The sequence below is a fragment of the Scomber scombrus genome, chromosome 3 (genome assembly GCF_963691925.1).
Source record: "Scomber scombrus chromosome 3, fScoSco1.1, whole genome shotgun sequence".
Classification (NCBI taxonomy): domain Eukaryota; kingdom Metazoa; phylum Chordata; class Actinopteri; order Scombriformes; family Scombridae; genus Scomber; species Scomber scombrus.
This window is the reverse complement of record NC_084972.1, coordinates 24,675,347-24,693,506: the sequence shown is the minus strand read 5'-3', so window position 1 is coordinate 24,693,506 and position 18,160 is coordinate 24,675,347. Positions and strand designations below refer to the sequence as shown.

Genomic DNA, 18,160 nt, shown 5'->3' with positions numbered 1-18,160 from the left:
CAGAAATAGTAAAGCAGAAGTACAAAGTCACTGACACAGACAGCATAGTTTTACATATCCTTTATTATAACATAATAAGAACATACAGAAAAATAGGTTTGGTCCATGAAAAAGTCTGCAGATTTAAATAATACTACAGTCGTCCTCCCTCCCGCCCTCCCTCCCTCCCAGTGTTAAGTTTTACACCCCCGAGGTTCCCACACTCATTTCAAAATCTTGTACCTGCCTCCCAAACCCACATTAGTGTATTCTTGGAATTCATTAAATGCACACGCAGACGTTTCAGCCAGGACACTCATATTTACCTTAAACAGGGAAACAACCATTTAACTAAAAAAAACGGTGTCAGGTCTTCAGTCAGTGTGCCAAGAAGCTACGACTCTTTACGTCTGCTCGTCCACGTGTGAGACCGAGCTTGTTCAAGTGTTTACGGCTTCTCTGCACATTACCAAGAAGCACAAGACTAAAAAGGCAGGGTTCAACTCTTCCCAGCTCAGCAGAGCAGCGGGTTTGTCAAACGTGACCGCCGTCTTTACGTCATGTAGAGCTAAATCACCAGGCTCGAAGAGCGAGGGCTGATTAATATAAATACTGGTTCAACTATCTGAGCATAGACAAAGAGTTAAGAAAAAGATTTGCCAGGATAAGAGTTACAATTTTACTTCACATCCATCTTCAGTTTTTTTGCTCAATATTTACAAAACTATATAGACTAGAGGTACTCATACTAGCTACTTCCTTGATAATCTGTACTAGTTAACAAGACAAGTACTGATATTATACATATTTTTAAAACAAGGATCAATGATAATAACAAAAAAAAGAGAAAAGAAAAACTTCATACTGGCACCCTTAACAAAAACCGTTTTGCCACATCGATGTATATTCTGCACTGATTGAGCTTTTCAACAAAAAAATGTCTCATTCTCTCGTACAGACTGTGGCACAAAGTGTCAAAAAACAAACTGATGAAAAGTTTTAAGACAAAGTGACATCAACAGCCAATGTGCAGCAAAGTGGCCTGATTAATTACAAACACAATGACCATCAATATTTAACTTGAATGGGCTAGCACCTGGAGGCCGGGCCAGGAGTGTAAAATGTAAATTTACTTTCCAAAACGGGGGACAAAGAGCGACGGCAGAATCAACACATTCCTGCTGAAGTTGCCACGTACAGTCTGCCCTCAGCTTTTCATTTTGTGCACAATCTGTACTTTTGTGCGGGCACAATTTATCAAAATGAAAGGAATGCTTCCAGGTAAGTCTTAAACATGCAAGAGAAAATACATCGTGCTCAAGGAGCTCTGGTGAAGGGGGAAAAAAAAGAATCATGTATATAAAAAAAAGTGGAAGTAGCAACCAAACTGCAAATAGTAGCCGAGCTGCAGGGTGAAGATAAAAAAAAAAAGACATCCTATATAGCGTTAAAGCCATCTAGCATCTATGTCTCTAAGTTTGTCAGAAAACTCTGTGAGGAATTCATTTTGAACATCCCACACACACGTACACACACACACTCTCGTCAGTCGTCTCATGTCTGCCGTCTCTGGACGCATTTCTTTAGGTGTTCCTGATGCCGAGCGCCTGCTCCAGCTCCTGTCGTCTCTGCTGGACCTGCATGACATTTGCACATAAAGATGATTTAATCACCAAGACAACACTGTGACTAATTAATCAGCAGGGAGAACACTGTGATTAAAACTCTCAAGGAGAACAATACAAATGATAAAAACAGATTGTTCACCAAGGCTGGTGGCGGGTGAAAAAACCCCAAAACAAATTAAGTACAAAAAGGAGAAAATATCAGAAAATCTCATCATTCTCTGTAGTTAGTCTTGAGGAGTTATCATGCTGTGTCTGTGGATCATCACATTTCTAAAATACAGAAAACTCTTAAAAACAGGAAATTAATGTTAAGTGAAAACTGGGGAGTTGGAAATTATGATCGACACAAACTTTAAACTATTACGTTTATCAGGCGGGAGCTAAAGATGATCATGTTGAGAAAAACTAAACAGATCATTTGCAGCTTAAAATCGATTTGCTTTTTAAATTTAGGTCAATTATGGATAAACTCTGAAACCTAAGACGCTTTCTTTTCTCTTCTCAACTGCTTTTAATCTGCCGCCGCTTTAATTCACATCTGCTAGGCTTCGTCTCCACAGTAACGCTGCCGGAGCTCATAGGTACTAAAAGTAGTTTGAGTTATCTGCTGTACCCTAATGACGGACAAAAACACGATTTCTCAGAAACTAAAGTTGCAAAAAATGACAAGTGTTGGCCATGACTTAAACCTAAAAGATGTTTACATTATCTAGAGTATTGTTAAAAAAAACAACAAAAAAAAAACATGAAACAGGAAAACAGAACGGGGAAAAATACAGCGGCTTCACCCCCAATAAGCTATTACACTTACAGTTCAAACATGATGAATCGAGGGGTTACAAAACCAATGTACACCTAATTATTGAAGTTAATTATTGATGATTTAAGTGCAGCCCATGTCAATGTAAGAAAGAGAAAGAGTAATGAGAGGACAAACAGGTTACCTTGGAGTAGAAGTAGCGACAGACTGCTTCCTGGGCCCACGGCTGGTAGTAGAACTCGGCTCTTCGCTCTTCTTCTGGGTTTGCAACCACATCTGTCATGGTCTGTTAACAGAGATGGACATAATTAGCAAACTGATTTTAGTCCTGTATGGTGCCATCTATTTATTTATTGTAGCACTTCAAATTTCTCAACTGGTATTGGCACCTTATATCATAAGGGAAGTTTTTTTATTTTTTTGAATGTAAGGTTGACTGAGCTGTGTGTGTGCGAGCAGCCGGCGAGCTCTGGACTGAATTTGTTCAATTTCACAGAGATTTGGTTGAACAAACACTGCAGGTGGGTGACAGCTGGTCAGGAGTTAATCAGCTCACTCGGTGGACAAGAAGGGGAGGCGAGCACGCACTCAGTCAAACATGATACAAAATGTTTCACGCTCTATTTTGACTCTGACCTGCGGTGTCACACCCCAGCGAGCAGGATGAGCCTTGTGTTTGGAGGGGAAGCTCGTATGCACAATGTTGCCGTACTTATGTAATTAAGTTCTCTCTTTCCATAGTTGAACTTTGTATTTAAAGCCGAGTCACCGTGACACAGCAAAGCCTGCACAGACCAAATGTTATTAACAGACCCGCCAACTCTGGATGAATTTTAGGAGTACCACTTCAGATGTGTCAGAAGCAAATCGGCTGCTGTTTGCACAATGAATTATTGGACATAATCTGCAGACGTATGCATAACAATACATGATTTGCATTTATGCAGAAGTCAGACAAAAACGTGGAGATGCGTTTAAAAAAAAAAGTAGTTGGTTATTTGTCCATTTATCTTTGATTTAGGCTACACACTCCATTTGTTCAGTTTATATTGTTTACACATCAGCAATAATCAAAGTTTAAGTTGATTTGATTTTTGAAAATATAATTTTTTGATTAACTGCTCTTTTTTCATTTTGCCATAATAGGCTCCTCTCATTACTGTTACAGATTTGGCTGCTATAATAATTATAGAGATAAGTACTCCGACAATAAAATAACCGACAATCTGTGACACACAAACAACATAACTTAACATTACTTTGTCAACTTAAATGCCCGGTGAACGAGCTAGCTAGTTTGCAAATTATGTAACCTTAGGCTAACATAATTAAATTAAACTTAATTCACAATTTTTAACTTTCCACATGCAGCAGTCTGTTTCCCTTTGCAAATGAGTTAAAACAAGAGTCCTCATTTGAAGAATCACCCAGCCGGAGTGACGACGGGGATAAGAGATAAAATCAATGTCGCGTGGCTGTTCATTAGCATCTCTTGAAATTAAATTATGTATTTGTTAATCATCATCATCATCATCATCATCATCATCATCATCATGTGGGGAAGGCCGGGGGAATGAATCCAGAGCTATGATTGGTCAAACTTTTCTTCTTCTTTTTCCTTTTCAGGAGGCTAAAAGCTGCTGCCTCCTGTTGATAGACTTGAGTACTGCAGATGCACAATTGAACTGACAGGCGAGTGATAAATCATAGCGGCATACTTAGATATCAAAATATTTACCTGCTATGTAAAATGCGTACAGGTTGGCAGGTCTAAATTAACCTAAAATATGGCTTCAAGGTGTTTCTGAACCAGACTCAAAACTGACAGTTTATTGACACTTCTAGTTTTTACTTTTCAACGAGATCACACTGCTGTATGACCACACAAACCACATAATGTGTCTGTAATTCCTGCATTAAAATGAGTTTTTACACATGGGTGGAGAAAAAAAGAAAAAAAACCTACAGTAATGGGAATGAAACCAGTGTTCCTGGTAGAAAATGCTGAGTCATGCCCATTAATTGAAACACTTAGTCTTTGGGAGGTGTTACAGTCAGTAGAGAAACTAATAATGCTACTTCTTCATGCCTCTCATCCTTAAGAGATTTCTCTATTTAAGCTCTATGAAGGATATTCAGGCAAAGAAACATTTAGTCTTCTGAATGAATACTTACGTTTACCCCTGAAAATTTGTGATTGAAGTAAAATCTTGTTAATCTTATTTAAACACACACACAAACAACAGGAAAACATTAAAGTATGCACTATATATATTGACAGAAGGCCTTTTTCACAGCAGACAAAGTGCACTCTGTGAAAAAAGCCAAAGTTGGAAGATCCATGTCAAAACACCTGCTGAGGTCAAGACAAACAGACTCACCTTGAGGTCTCTGCACTGGGACTGCAGCCAGTCATTGATAAAGCCCTGAGGATCTCTGGCAAAACTCAGCATAAACTCTCTCTGGGTCTTCAGCTGGTTAATGGTCTCAATGGTTTCATGGATCTGAGGAGAATCAATTCAAAGTAATTAATAAGGCATTAATTAAATTATTAACTGAATGTGATCCATCTCATGAAATATCACACACAGAAAAATTATGAACAGATGTTTTCTTGATGGCTGTTTTCCATCAAACTATTCCTTACATATAAAACAACTGTACAGCGTTTCTCAGTTTAATGAACACTAACTAAGGGTGCATTCACATCTGGCTCGTTTGGAGAAGTTGTTTTAAAACTGAGCGTTTCTTCCCAAAGATTGGTTAGTCTGAGCATATGTGAACACACCAATTGCACTCAGATGTGGGACAAAATAAGAGGGCTGAGATTGTCAAGAAAGGGTATCAGTCGAACCCTGAAGCCGTTTGTTTGCAGTGAGAACGAAATCAACTTCAATTTCTGGTCAATGAGAGAACAGTTTACAATTTTGGTGTTAAATGTTAAATTTAAGCCGTGTGAACGCAAACTAACCAAGGGACAAATGCAACAATAGTATAATTATAGCTAATGAATCAGCACAAAGCAAAGAGCTACATGTGTGGAAACGCCCTCAGACTGCTGGATGAGAACAAGGTTTCCTTCCGAATTTAAAAAAAAAGCAACTGAGAAACTTTTAATGCTAAATGACATTTACACATGAAAAAACATCACTGCAGTAATGTGAATAACAACAGCCAGTTGCTTCACCCAACCTCTGACGGATCCCTCAGTATTTCCTTCAAGCTGTTAAAAATAATGCTTGTTAACAACAAACTAACGACCTGGATTGACCAAGACGGTTGTCCGGTGACCTGCAGACCCACCTCGTGGTCCGGGTCAGACCAACAGGTGTAATCTAGGCCACTTTGTGAGAAAGGATCAACACAGGAAAGTCCTTTAACTGGCCAACCACAAAACTGTGATGCAGTATTCATTAGCTGCACTTGGTCGACATCCCCTGACAAAAAGATGCAGCAGGTCAATGCTTCCAGAAAAACTATGCTTAAAAAATAAATAAATATATATATATATATATATATATATATATATACACTGAGTATAAAATGGGTCCAACTGCAGGTTTACATGTATCTGAGTGTAAAAATACAACACTAAAAACGCAGTGGAAAATGTAGGGCAGGCTCAGCAGCAAACTTTTTGATATCACGCCGGCATGAACAGGGTGTACATCAGTAATCGCTGCTAATCCCCAAAATAAAGTAACAAAATGAATGGCGCCTGTAAACTATAAACAAATTCTCTGTATTTACATAGTTGACTTGTCTCAGAACAAAAGACTACACAGGAGGTCGTCTAAGGGGAAGGCTATGTGCCTTATCAAAGTGATTACAGCTATCCCAGCCAAGGTAATGGCTGCTAGCAGGAGGTCAAGAAGACCCGGCTGACCTCAACGCTGGCTGGAGAAAAGCCGATGATACACAGGCAACAATTTGAGGGAGCATATATGTGTGAAATTGCCCTCAGCAGGCTCACAAAAACGGGGTGGAAAAAAAACGACATGGCCTGTCTCAATGGAACAAGGATTTGATGAAAAACGCAGCTCCTTCACATTTGATTTAAATCGACTGTGTTTAAAATGGCCTTAACACAGTTAGAGCAGATGGGAGTTGTCACATGAACCATTTAGAAACTACTGCAGAAAAATCTGTGCTATTTCCATGCTCTTCAAAAGTGTGACATTTGAAGGAGCGCAAGTTGTTCTACAGTAGGGAGCAATTTAATGGCGTAATAAATCAAAACCTTAAAAAAAAAAAACACACAGAAGTACCGCAGGGAAACAGGAAACACGACTCCCCCTGTGGACAAACTGCTTTACATTACACAAGCGAGGGATGTGTCCGCCTCAAAGTCTCGGGGACAAAAACAAAAACCCAGTTACATCCTGCTGGTGGGTCGGGGTCTGTACCTTGTTGTCTAGCCCGGCTATTTCCTGCTGACTGGCTGTGGAGAGCAGGAAGGAGTTCATCTGGGTCTTCAGTGTGTCGTCCACCTCCACGTCAATGTCATAGCAAGCAGTCTTCTTTTGGTCATTAGGATCCACGCTGTTAGAGGAAAACATTATGTACAGTACATTTAGTTTTAATAATGTGTGTTCACAGCAGCAGGCGATAAAATCAAAATGCAGAACTACCACACACACACACACACAAACACAAACACACACACACACACACACACACACACACACACACACACACACACACACACACACACACACACACACACACACACACACACACACACACACACACACACACACACACACACACACACACACACACACACACACACACACACACACACACACACACACACACACACACACACACACACACACCTTCTTAGATCTTGAGACATTTTTGTGGGTGAAAACAGTGTTGGTTTCATCTTCGTGAACTTACCTGATCACATGGTTGATGATGATGGGCTCTGGAGGCATTAGGAGTGCATGCAGGCGCTGCGGGATCTCAGAGAACTTCATTCGCTGGGTCTCAAAGATCTGCAAAACCAAGTCAACACTAATTTACTGCAGCAAATGTTGTATGGACACAATACCTGCTGGGTGAACATAATTAAACCTGTAATGACTAATTTATTTTTTTGGCCACTGGAGCATCGGGAACACGTTGTGAACACAACAACAAATTATCACCTTCAGTCAATAGTGGCAAATATGCAAAAACTGATATTATAAAACAGTTGCTTATTTCATTACATCACACAGCAACATTAACCAAACAATTAGTTTTAGCTTTGTGAAGTCAAGGGGATTTTTTGGTTTGATCACTATCTGCAAGGACCCTCATATTACACATCGAAAATGACACCTTGTTATAAAAAACATCAATCATAACTAATTTATAGAATAGCCTGTCCTGGGCAGGGTGATGTTCACATTAAGAGTGCAAAAGTTTCCCTTTGGCTCACTTGTGTTGGTTTTTGTGCGTTTTTAATCATATATTTGAGATAAATTACATATTGTTTGCTCACCGACAGATTAATTAAGCTGCAGCAAACTGTCATATTTTGTTCTGCAGCTCTGCCTCTTATTTTATGGCTATTCTTCTATTTATTTTTTGTCTGTGCCAACATTTGCTATAATCCACTCTGTCCTCTTTGTCTTCAGCTGTGTTGCTCTCTCTGCTATTACAGTCTGTTGTGACATCTTATTTTTACAGAGTGTGTGGAGATGGAAAAATAAAAAAGCTAAACTATTGTCCCACATTACAAATCATTCTTTTATTTACAAGAACCTGCGAGCTGAAAAGCTAATTTATTTCGCACGTTGACTTTGTAGGAAATTCATCACCAGCTTTCCTCACAATCCTGTGTTTATCTTGGCCAAGTTGGCGAAAAAAAAAGGAAAAACACTCAGTGACCCAGAAAAAGGAGAGAGAGAGAGATTCCATACAAGGACAAAGGGAAGAGTGGAGAGGCGGACTGTGCAACATCAAGAGCAGGAATTAAACAGGACAACTATGTGACTGTTGATCAGCGGTTACAGTTTGCAAAGTCTCAGGGTGAAAAAAATAAGAGTTTTTGGGTTAAAATGTAAAGTAATCAAATATACCACTGATGTTTGTTTTAAATTTTAAGGTTTTAAGCAATGCTACACAAACCTGCTGCAGGTATTTGTCACAGTTGATGAACTCGCGCTCATGGGGGTCTTGGAGCTTGTGAGTCTTGACGTACTGCCACAGAGCCTGGATGATGACAGGTCTTGTCTGGGTGTGGATGCCCAGCATACGAGCCAGCCGGGGGTCCAGCTTGAACTGAGGGGGCTGTTTGGTACACAGAGAAGAAGATAAGGACGGAAATGAAGAGCGTATTTAAGCAGGCAACAAATTTGCTGTCGGATGATGACTAGTGCTCCCCTTTTATAGCCCTCTACGGTAACTGAACAGATGTTTGATTTATACTTTAAGTCAACAGAATACAGCAGGAGGCAAATAAACCCAGAGCTGTTACCTGGTAGTCCAGCATGAGCAGGACGGTGCAGCGGACACCCACGTCACCTGGCCTCTTCACCTGGAAACCATCAGTCTCCTGGGTGGTGGCGGTCCTATGCCACTAAAGTCATGGAAACACATTAACAACAGGTTAATGTCAATCTATGAAACTGATATTCTTTACAGATTTATGACTACATTTAATTGTCACTTTAGCAACACACACAAAGCAACATTGTTAAGTCACAAAAGTATGACAGGAAATGAGTAATAAATGGATAGACATTCAGTTTTTTAATAGTCAAATGTATGTGTGTGTGTGTGTGTTTGTGTGTCATAATTCACAATACTACACAACAAAACAGAAGAAACTTAACAGTGATGCATCACTTCAAATAGATGGAAAAAATTATCTTACTTCCACAAGGTGATTATCTGGACCGTACAGGTCCTTGTCCAACTCAATCACCAGGGACTTGAAGAAAGAGGAGAACTTCCTCTTCTGTTTAGTGGCTTCATACTTGGACACGGCCGTCTGGAAAGAAAACCGTTGATATTCGTTATCAGAGATGTGCAAACATGCAATGTTGGACAAGGGAGGATGAAAATAAGATGTTTAAGGCCAAAAAGAGACAATATAGACACAAAACCTGCAGAACTGATTAATGTGATTAATCATCACAGTCCTCTGTGATGATTAACACCTTTCTAAGAACGTGTGACTACCTGTGTTTTTATTCTTACTTTTGCTGTGGATGTAATGTCTCATTTATTTGTCTGTCTGTAATTAACAGGATCTATCATAACACTGAGTATGAAATGAACTGAAATGAAGTCCTCCAAATTTTGAAAGCATTTGACTTATAAGTGGCTCCAACAACAAGATTAATCTCTCACTATTCCAAGGATTTGGGTGTATTTATTCTGATTATTAAAGATCCACTTAGAGATTAAGAGACTATCAGTGAAGTATTAAAACTTAATAGTAAAGACAGGATGCTCTCATTGCTCCTCTCCAAAAACCATCTCTGTCATATTACACTGGCAGCCATGACTGAACATGCATCATATCTCAGGAAATGAAAGCGATATATTTCTATGATGAATCTTACATCTTCAAGCAGACGCCCCTCAACACGCAGCTCCCACGATGCCACTGTGCCCTCTCCGTCCTCGGCGTCAGGCTTTGCAGGGTTGAAGGTGTTGGATATGAAGATCCGGAGCTTTCTCTTTTGCTAAAAACAAAATCAGTCAAAAAGACACTTTAAATGAAAATGTTCATCAATCACTCAACACAGACTACACAGACTACTACTCTACAGTGATGATCAGCACAGATGGGTTCAAGTTTTTTTTGGTTTTCTAAACACAACCGCTCCTTAAAATCCCAAAGAGTCAAGCTGTATTTCATTCGATAAAGTCACTCCTGCTCAGGGGGAAGCTGAAATTGCATAGCTGGGAGCCCATGTAGCTTAATTCAACAGAAGAATTCAGATATTGTGACGGCGTTCAGTTTAAATTAAGTATGAGCCTGGCACGCTGTCCACTTTCAATATGATTATGTATTTTGGTTCAGTCACATATAAACATCCTTTAAAAAAATTAGAGTCTACACTTCTACAACAACTCAGAGTGTTTCAGGCATTTTGGAATAACATGCTCTCATTATAGTTTATCTGAATTGCTAAAAACACTAAATCCCCATTTTCTGAACCAAATGCTCAGTGGCCTGAACCCATTTATTGAACCGACCACTCTTTGGGCAAAACCTTAAACAATTTCGACACAATTTGCAGCTCTCGTAAACTCTAAACACAGTCTCACTCACTAAAAACACATTTTGCACCGTGATGCAACAACTGTAAATTGTTCACACTTATTATTAATGCTGTGATGAAATCAATATAAACCAGTTCAAAGTGCACAGGCGAGTTTGAAGGTTGATACCAACAATGAATGGTAACGATGTGTGAGGCAGAGAAAGAAGAAGAGGAGGACAAGGAAGATTAAGACAAAGAACAGTAATTTCAGATGGTTACAACCCAAACTCAGCAGATTCTCTGTGGCCACCATGGTGAGGAGATTCAGAAAAGAGAAAAGGTAATAGTTTTTTTTTGGAAAGTTGAAATTGAAAATGTACTATATAGATGTTTCAGTAAATCACTTTGCAAATATAAAGTAGACTGCATTTTGTCTTTGTCCCTCAGTTTTTTGCAGTAATGTATTTTTACTTTAATTCAGGTGCTTAATCCAGAGACATTCAGTACTTCATTGCTTGCAGTACTTACGTTATGCTACATCTTAACTGTGTAACTGAGTTGTGAATATTTATTTTTACATGTATTACTGTATTATACACAGTAAGTATTTTTTTCTGGAGCTACATGCCTTCTAAAACCGTTTTCTCATTCTTGATGTAGTGTGTAGAGGTTTTGTGAATGTAGTTTGAAAACACATTAAATGTGTTAAAAGTTTTGAGAAAAGGGTGGAAACTAAAGAAAAGTGTGAAAAACTGGAACTGACATTACCTTTAAATATCCAGTTATGGAATACATGTAGGTCCTACAGTTCTGAGCAGCTTTAAAATGAATAATTTAGGGTGTATGAGAGTGAAACTTTAAAGTGAAACAAACCTTAATGGGCCTCTTAAGAGCCTCCTGAATGTCCAACCTCTTGCGCATGATGGTCTGGTCCAGCTTCCTCTCAAAAGCCAGTAGATCCATGTAAGCCTGAGACTCTGGGACCAGTTCCCTGATCTGGGACAGAACAAAGGGCACAGTGGTGACCATCTATGTAACATCTAACACTCTGAATAGTGTACACTCAGGAGCATGTCATCAATTTTCAACCATATTTCCAAATACTGCACTTCAATAGCCATTACAGCACCATTTTTAATGACTCTGTCTCACACATGGCCTGTATATAATGCAAAATGATGTCGCTACAATACTGTCCTCAAGCAGCCGTGACTGATAAAAAAATTGATTTTGAGACATAAACGCTCAAATTTGCAATGAATACGAAGTACTATATGAATTATTTGAAGGTGGCAAGGTGGCATTTGAAAGATTGAAAAACATTGTAAAGAAGTGTTCAAAAATGATCCAACATGCTCAATTATAATTGAAAACTGTTTCTATACAATTAAAAATTAAAGGTTACCACAAAGTATACTGACTGACATTATCTGATGTAAGAAAAGTGCAAAATTAACTTAATGAGTCGTCGAGGAGTCATAGAGCAGATCGTTCTTTCCAATACAATTTGTCAGATTTTGAAGCGTTGATCAGGATGAATCTGTTGTTTTTACAGTAAGTGCAGTCTTAATCCATCAAGCTGAAACAACAGGGTCCTTTAAAGACCAACTTTTCTTTGTAAAGATCCAGCTGAATAAACATTTTAATGGACTAGCAAATGTAATCTCTCTGACTTCAAGGCCAGAATTAATGAATTCCCATGCATCGTTGTTTGAATAATACTCACCCTCTGAGGTAGAATTTTATCAGCCATCTTCTTCTTCTTTGTGCTGTAAAAAAACAAATTATGAAAAGAAGATAAGCTCTGGGCGACTTCACAAAAAGACAAAGAAGTCAGTTCAGTCTTTACATTTCAGATTATACACAACACCTGAAACACAAATGTATACAGAGACACACACAGAGCGAAACGGAATTAACACAATCTGAGTAATTCAGTCCCACATCCAGAAGGCTGCAGTGGGATCAGGATCATGCAGGTCTAATGACAAATGTTGCAGGTATTTAGTGTGACGCAGGCAGCAAGCATCATCATTAAATGATGGAGGATGAACACAGGATTACATTTTATTAGTTATTTTTGGGCTTAAGTGTACATATATTGTCTTCCAGATCTATACATGAAGTGCCAATTTAAGTCAAATTTCAGTTTGGCTCATCTGCTCGTATCCCCTCTTTTGAGCCTAGTTGTGTCCTTGAAAGCACATTTTATTTAAATGTCAGTAACATTAAAACAAAACTGCTTTTAAAAAATCTTGTTTGGTGTTTTTTCATTTGTTCGTTAAACGATTTTGAATGTCAAACAAAAAATGTCACCCAAAATGTGTGTTGTTTTTTTTGTTTGAAGCTACGGAATGATGCTTTTTTTCATTAATTCTACTGTTCTTTGTAAAGTTTCAAATTCTTTTTTTTCTTTTCATTAAAAAAAGGTCATGTATTTTATTTTTCCTGTGGAATGAAAAACATCAGATTTCCAATACCAAACATTTTTTGGGGCAGCAGTGATAAAAATCTTGAGCGGAGTGGGCATGTGCAGGATTGCAATAACAGACCTGAGCAGACCTCTGATCACAATCATAACACCGACTTCTGCTCTTGCTTCAAGCTGGATGACTTCTAATATAACAATGGATATAATTAAAGTTCAGTTCTAAAGATCAATCTTCTCTGCCGGATTGGGGGGGGCACTTACTGCTGGTTGCGGTTCTGCTGCTGAACCTGCTGAATCTGTTGGGGTGCGGGCCTCTTGCGAGACGGGTCCATCACGCCAGGCATCCCGGGGCGAGACACAGGGCTATTACCATATCCTGGGGGTCCCATGGCCGGTCCCTGCGGGGTCATACGGCTGGATGGAGGCATGCCCGGTCTCTGCAAAGAAGAAATAATTTTTTTTAATAAAACATGAAAAAACACCAAAATCCTATTTCACAAGTCACTTCACAGCCCTGGAGTCTGGTGTACAGAGATATTTCGGCAGCTTTTTACACATGCTTGTAAATTCTTCTTCTAGTTCCTTACCAAATGTTATTCAAAGTACAGGAAACTGGTCCCTGCACTGCCTTACGCTGGTGTGTGTTGTGCTGAATCGTACTCATATTTCTCTTTTTTTGTTTCTGTTCAAGGCTGCACTTAAAAATTGATTTCATTTTTTTTTTTTTTACACATATCTCATTATTTTACATCCATATGCAGACGCTCCAGACAACCAGGAGAAGGTCACCTGGTTACAGTCCCTCATCAGCTTCTGATTTCAACCATTTGTGCCACAACCACTTCTGCTGCACCACCGTAGCTGGAACTGCAGCTTCATTTATGCTTCACCAAATAACTGCTGTAGTAATAAAGCAATAAAAAAAAAGATTTCAAAATGATTGAAAAGGAGGAATTAATGTGTGTGAACAAGGCTCTACACATCAAAAGGTAAACATCTCCAGGTGACATCCATGGACGTCATCCTGCCTTCAACAAACACTAATCATCAGGTGAGATAACTTGTGGCTGCAATTTGGTGAACAAAAAGCAGGAATCAATGTCTATCTGGATAATGTTTCTATCTGGATTCAATTACTGTGAATCTTACATAAAGAAAAACACCAAAAGCACAAAGCACCTCCATTGTATTAAAGACAAATGTATCACCAAGGTCAACGTGTGCAACAAAACGCTTTTGAAAACCTACTATCTAATTTTCATGAGACCAAATGGACGCTGTCAGTGCAGAGACGTCAACACAGAATATTACAGAGCATTAGCTGAACATTACTTGATGTGCATGCATTCATTTAAACCAAGTAAAAAACATTTTTTTTACATTAAGACACAAGCAACGAGAAAAATATCATTCCTGATGCTGTGCAGCAGTTATGAGCTCTGTGATGCTTAACATAAAATCCACACATTCTGATATTTGAGGCAAGATTAAAAAAAAAAAACATTAACATGCACGCCATCTGGTAAATATGTGAACGACAACTGCCGTCAACTCACCACACCATGCACTAAGAACTCAAATAGGCGACTTCTTGTATCTGACAACATGAGTGCAGCAGACAAACCACTGATTGCAGCTTTCCTTCCAGCATCCAGTTCACCAAATGAGAAGATATGACGGCAAAACGAACCCCCCCCGAGCCTACAATGGAGGGCTGATGGTAGGAAGAGTTACGGACATTGAATACAATGACAATACAAGCGAGGTGAACACGCTCTGCCTTTTCCACACGATGCAGTATGGGCAGAAAGGGACTGCATGTCGATCATTTAGTGCTCTTTACACTATACATCGCTGCAACCTTGGTTTATTGAGAAACAACTGGAGCTCTGCAGTATATATGGTAGGAAGCCTCTTTGACCAAGTTGTGGAACGCTGCTTGTGTGAGTGAAAGCAGTCAAGGACGCCGGAGGAGGAAAAAAAAAAAGAAAGAGAAGAAGATGTAACATCCTTTCAACAAACTCTGATTCAGATTGCCTTGTAGCTAAGCAGCACACACTCCAGCTGCTGTGGACCAGTGAGAAAAAAATACTTATCATTTCAAACATTTTGATTCCAACAAACAGCATATTGGATAGAGATGTACCCATGATGCAATATAAAATCAGATAAGTCTAGAACACAAGTCAGAAGATAATGTTATGTGTAGTATAAATGTGTTAATCTTGTCTATTAACACATTTACAAACAGATTTTGCAACATATTGCTGGGTAACAACAGTAACTACACAGTGCTATTAGCAGCCACAAGATTTAAAACACAAAGTCATACATAAATAGTATATTTGCACTTAGGGCTGGGCAATAAATCGATATTATATTGATATAGTTACATGTCGTCTTAGATTTGTAATATAGCGATAAGGAATAAGTGTCTTTTCCTGCTTTAAAAGGCTGCATTACAGTAAAAATGTCATTTTCTGAGTTTAACAGACAGTTCTATTATCTGCCTTTATCCACTTAGTCATTATATGATTTTGATTATTTTATTCTGCCCATATTGCCCAGCCCTATTTGCACTTGCACTCATTAATAGATTCATAGATTTAACACCTTTTTGATTCAGTATTAAGTAAATATGTTGTCACAGTTCATAAGACTTGTTTTGGGGGGAGTGTTGATGTATATTAGTGAGGACATATGGGATGGTTGTGGGAATTATTTTGGTTGTTTTGTGGCTGCAGACAAATATCAACGCATGTATTCAAATGATATGTACAAGTTTCACTTTATTGTCTATATTATTTATGTTGTAAGGATACTGTCTGGTTGCCTTGTGCTGTAGCCTCCACTTGGAAAATGAATTAAAATAAAATAAAATATTATTTATAGAGACTTAACAATTAGTGGACCAACAGAAATGTTTGGCTATTATTTTGACCATCATTTAATAGTTCAGGTCATTTTTCAAACAAAAATGCCAAATATTCCTTTATTATATAGTTTCACAACTGTAAGACTGCTATTTCTTTGTCTTATTACTGTTAATAAAGTACAAATACTTGAATATTTATGTTTTGGACTGTAGCTGCTTTCAAGATAGATGTAGAGATGAGCATTTGTCACTGTTTTCTGACATTTTATTGTTTAATTTATTAATCGAGAGAATTATTTAATTGATAATAACGGGCTACATATTAATTGCAGTCTTTGTAATCATAAGGGCTGTGTGACAAATCTTTGAAAACATTACGGGATCGCAGGATTTCCCTAATCAGCGAGACAGACAGCTGTTATAAAAGTATCTGCTTTTTTAATCATGTTTTTTCTACTTTATATATCACCTACATGAATGTTTTTCATATTAAGATGGTAATTGTTAAACATCAGAAATGCACAGCACCCATAACACTGTGCTTGTTGAACACATGCTCCAAATTTTTCAAAGAAAAAATAGAAAAAAGGGGTAGGACTAAAAAAGTGCCTAACTTCATCCTACACCCTTATGAACATTGATTATTTTGTTGTTTATCTTAAAACAAAATTGCAGTCATTTCTTTCTAAATATTTTGCGGCCCATACATTTTTGAACAAACCCTAAACTGAAAAAGTTAAATTAAATTAAGTCAGTCCTACATCAACCACCATTTATGACACTGTGCCTCAAAATGAATAAAAACAACATGCTCCCGAGGTAAAGGTGTTTTTCGTGATTATTTTTTTTAATCACACCATTTCTGCTTTTTGCATGTTTGAAGTACAATATATGTTGCCCTGTACTACACTGTAGAGATGAGCATTATATCCAAATATGTTAATTACACTAACATTAACTGCATGGACACACAGGACTCCAGATTTAAGGGTGAAGCCTGTTTCTCACAACAGAAAGACACTTTTATGCACCTCAATAACAAATAAATCCCCTATAATTGTGTTTTTAAATCTAAAACTATGACCAGACGAGATTACCTGTGATAAATGATTAATTGTGTAACTACGACACGTTTCTTGCACAGTGAAATAATCATAATACATTTCTTTTGAGCAAACAAAACCAGGTCATCCAACTTCTCCATCTGCAGCTTTCACAGCCAGGTGATGGTAGCTTCACCCAAACTATACACAGATGTTACCTCAACAAGCTAGAAAACACCAAGTAGTGTGCAGCAAACAGCACTTCATCTATAACACAAGCGTGCAGTCTGTTACTAGTTTGATCCTCTCCTGTATTCACTGTTGGTTTTTTTTGTTGAGACTTTTGCAAACATTAGCTGCAGTCGGTTCATTCATTAGTAAAGAAGACATGTTACTTAACCACAGCTAACTTGTATATGTTAATCAAGCTTGAGCTATCTCAATGTTTAATATGAAAAGGCTCGCTTGTTTAGCTTTGCGCTGTTTGGAAAAGTGCTTGCAGCCTGCACGGCGGTATTTCAGCTATTAAACCGGCACATTAAAAGCAGTATCCAGTTCACTAGCGGCGTTAGCATGCTAAGCTAACTAGCTACCGTGACTACCGAGGCTAAATGTTAGCGGGCGGGAGGTTTAACGGATTCAAACTACAAACAAACTCCGGTAGTCGGTTAAAGTGAGCGATTAAAACATCTCTGGAGCTCGTTTTTTTCTTTTTCTGCAGGGCTGTCGGAAAGTATAAGCCGTGGCCCGGTAGGTAAAGTTAGCCGCCAGTGACAAAGTAGCGACGGGCGGCTTTGTTCTAGCAGACGGAGAGATGTCTCACCGGGTAACCGGGCCCGGGCATCGGGGAGCGGTACATATGGTTCTGCGCCGCCGAAGACGGTCCCATCCTTCCAGAGGGAGTCCCAGGTCCCATGCCCGGTCCTGCACCCGGTACCGGAGGTCCAGGTCCCATTGCTCCGACACCACCTCCAGTTGGTGCTGACTGAAACCCCCCTCTGGCCGCCATCTCCTCTCTGAATGTCGCTGCCGGACGGTGGAGGCACGGAGCTATCGCGAGAGTGAGAGCTGAGGTTTGGGTGGTGTTCGGGGTTCCGCAGCGCCCCCCACGGCATGAGTGAGGTACTGCAGCTAAAACGACTTATAGACCAGGGGTGTCAAACTCATTTTCATTCAAGGCACACACACAGTCCAATTTGATCTCTTGTGGGCCGGGCCATTATAAAAAATGGAA

The 18,160-nt window shown here is 39.0% G+C and overlaps 1 protein-coding gene across 1 annotated transcript; it reads right to left on the bottom strand.

Annotated features, from left to right (window-relative positions):
* Nucleotides 1–173: 173 nt before the first annotated feature.
* smarcd1 (SWI/SNF related, matrix associated, actin dependent regulator of chromatin, subfamily d, member 1) lies at nt 174–17,945 on the bottom strand. Its single transcript, XM_062416239.1, has 13 exons — nt 17,750–17,945; nt 13,270–13,445; nt 12,304–12,346; nt 11,451–11,573; nt 9,930–10,052; nt 9,236–9,352; nt 8,837–8,938; nt 8,488–8,649; nt 7,270–7,367; nt 6,774–6,909; nt 4,749–4,871; nt 2,552–2,653; nt 174–1,616 (listed from the first exon to the last, which is right to left on the bottom strand). The coding sequence occupies exons 1-13, from the start codon at nt 17,933–17,935 to the stop codon at nt 1,563–1,565; spliced, it is 1,545 nt and encodes a 514-aa protein (XP_062272223.1). The 5' UTR covers nt 17,936–17,945; the 3' UTR covers nt 174–1,562.
* Between the last annotated feature and the right edge of the window lie 215 nt (nt 17,946–18,160).

Bases quoted from the DNA above. Each gene is read 5' to 3' on its own strand.
- smarcd1 (XM_062416239.1), bottom strand. From the start codon at position 17,935: ATGGCGGCCAGAGGGGGGTTTCAGTCAGCACCAACTGGAGGTGGTGTC. The intron at 11,574-12,303 runs GTGAGTATTATT...GTTCTGTCCCAG, and splicing joins ATAAAATTCTACCTCAGAGG to ATCAGGGAACTGGTCCCAGA. The intron at 7,368-8,487 runs GTTTGTGTAGCA...TTGGTTTTGCAG, and splicing joins GTGACAAATACCTGCAGCAG to ATCTTTGAGACCCAGCGAAT.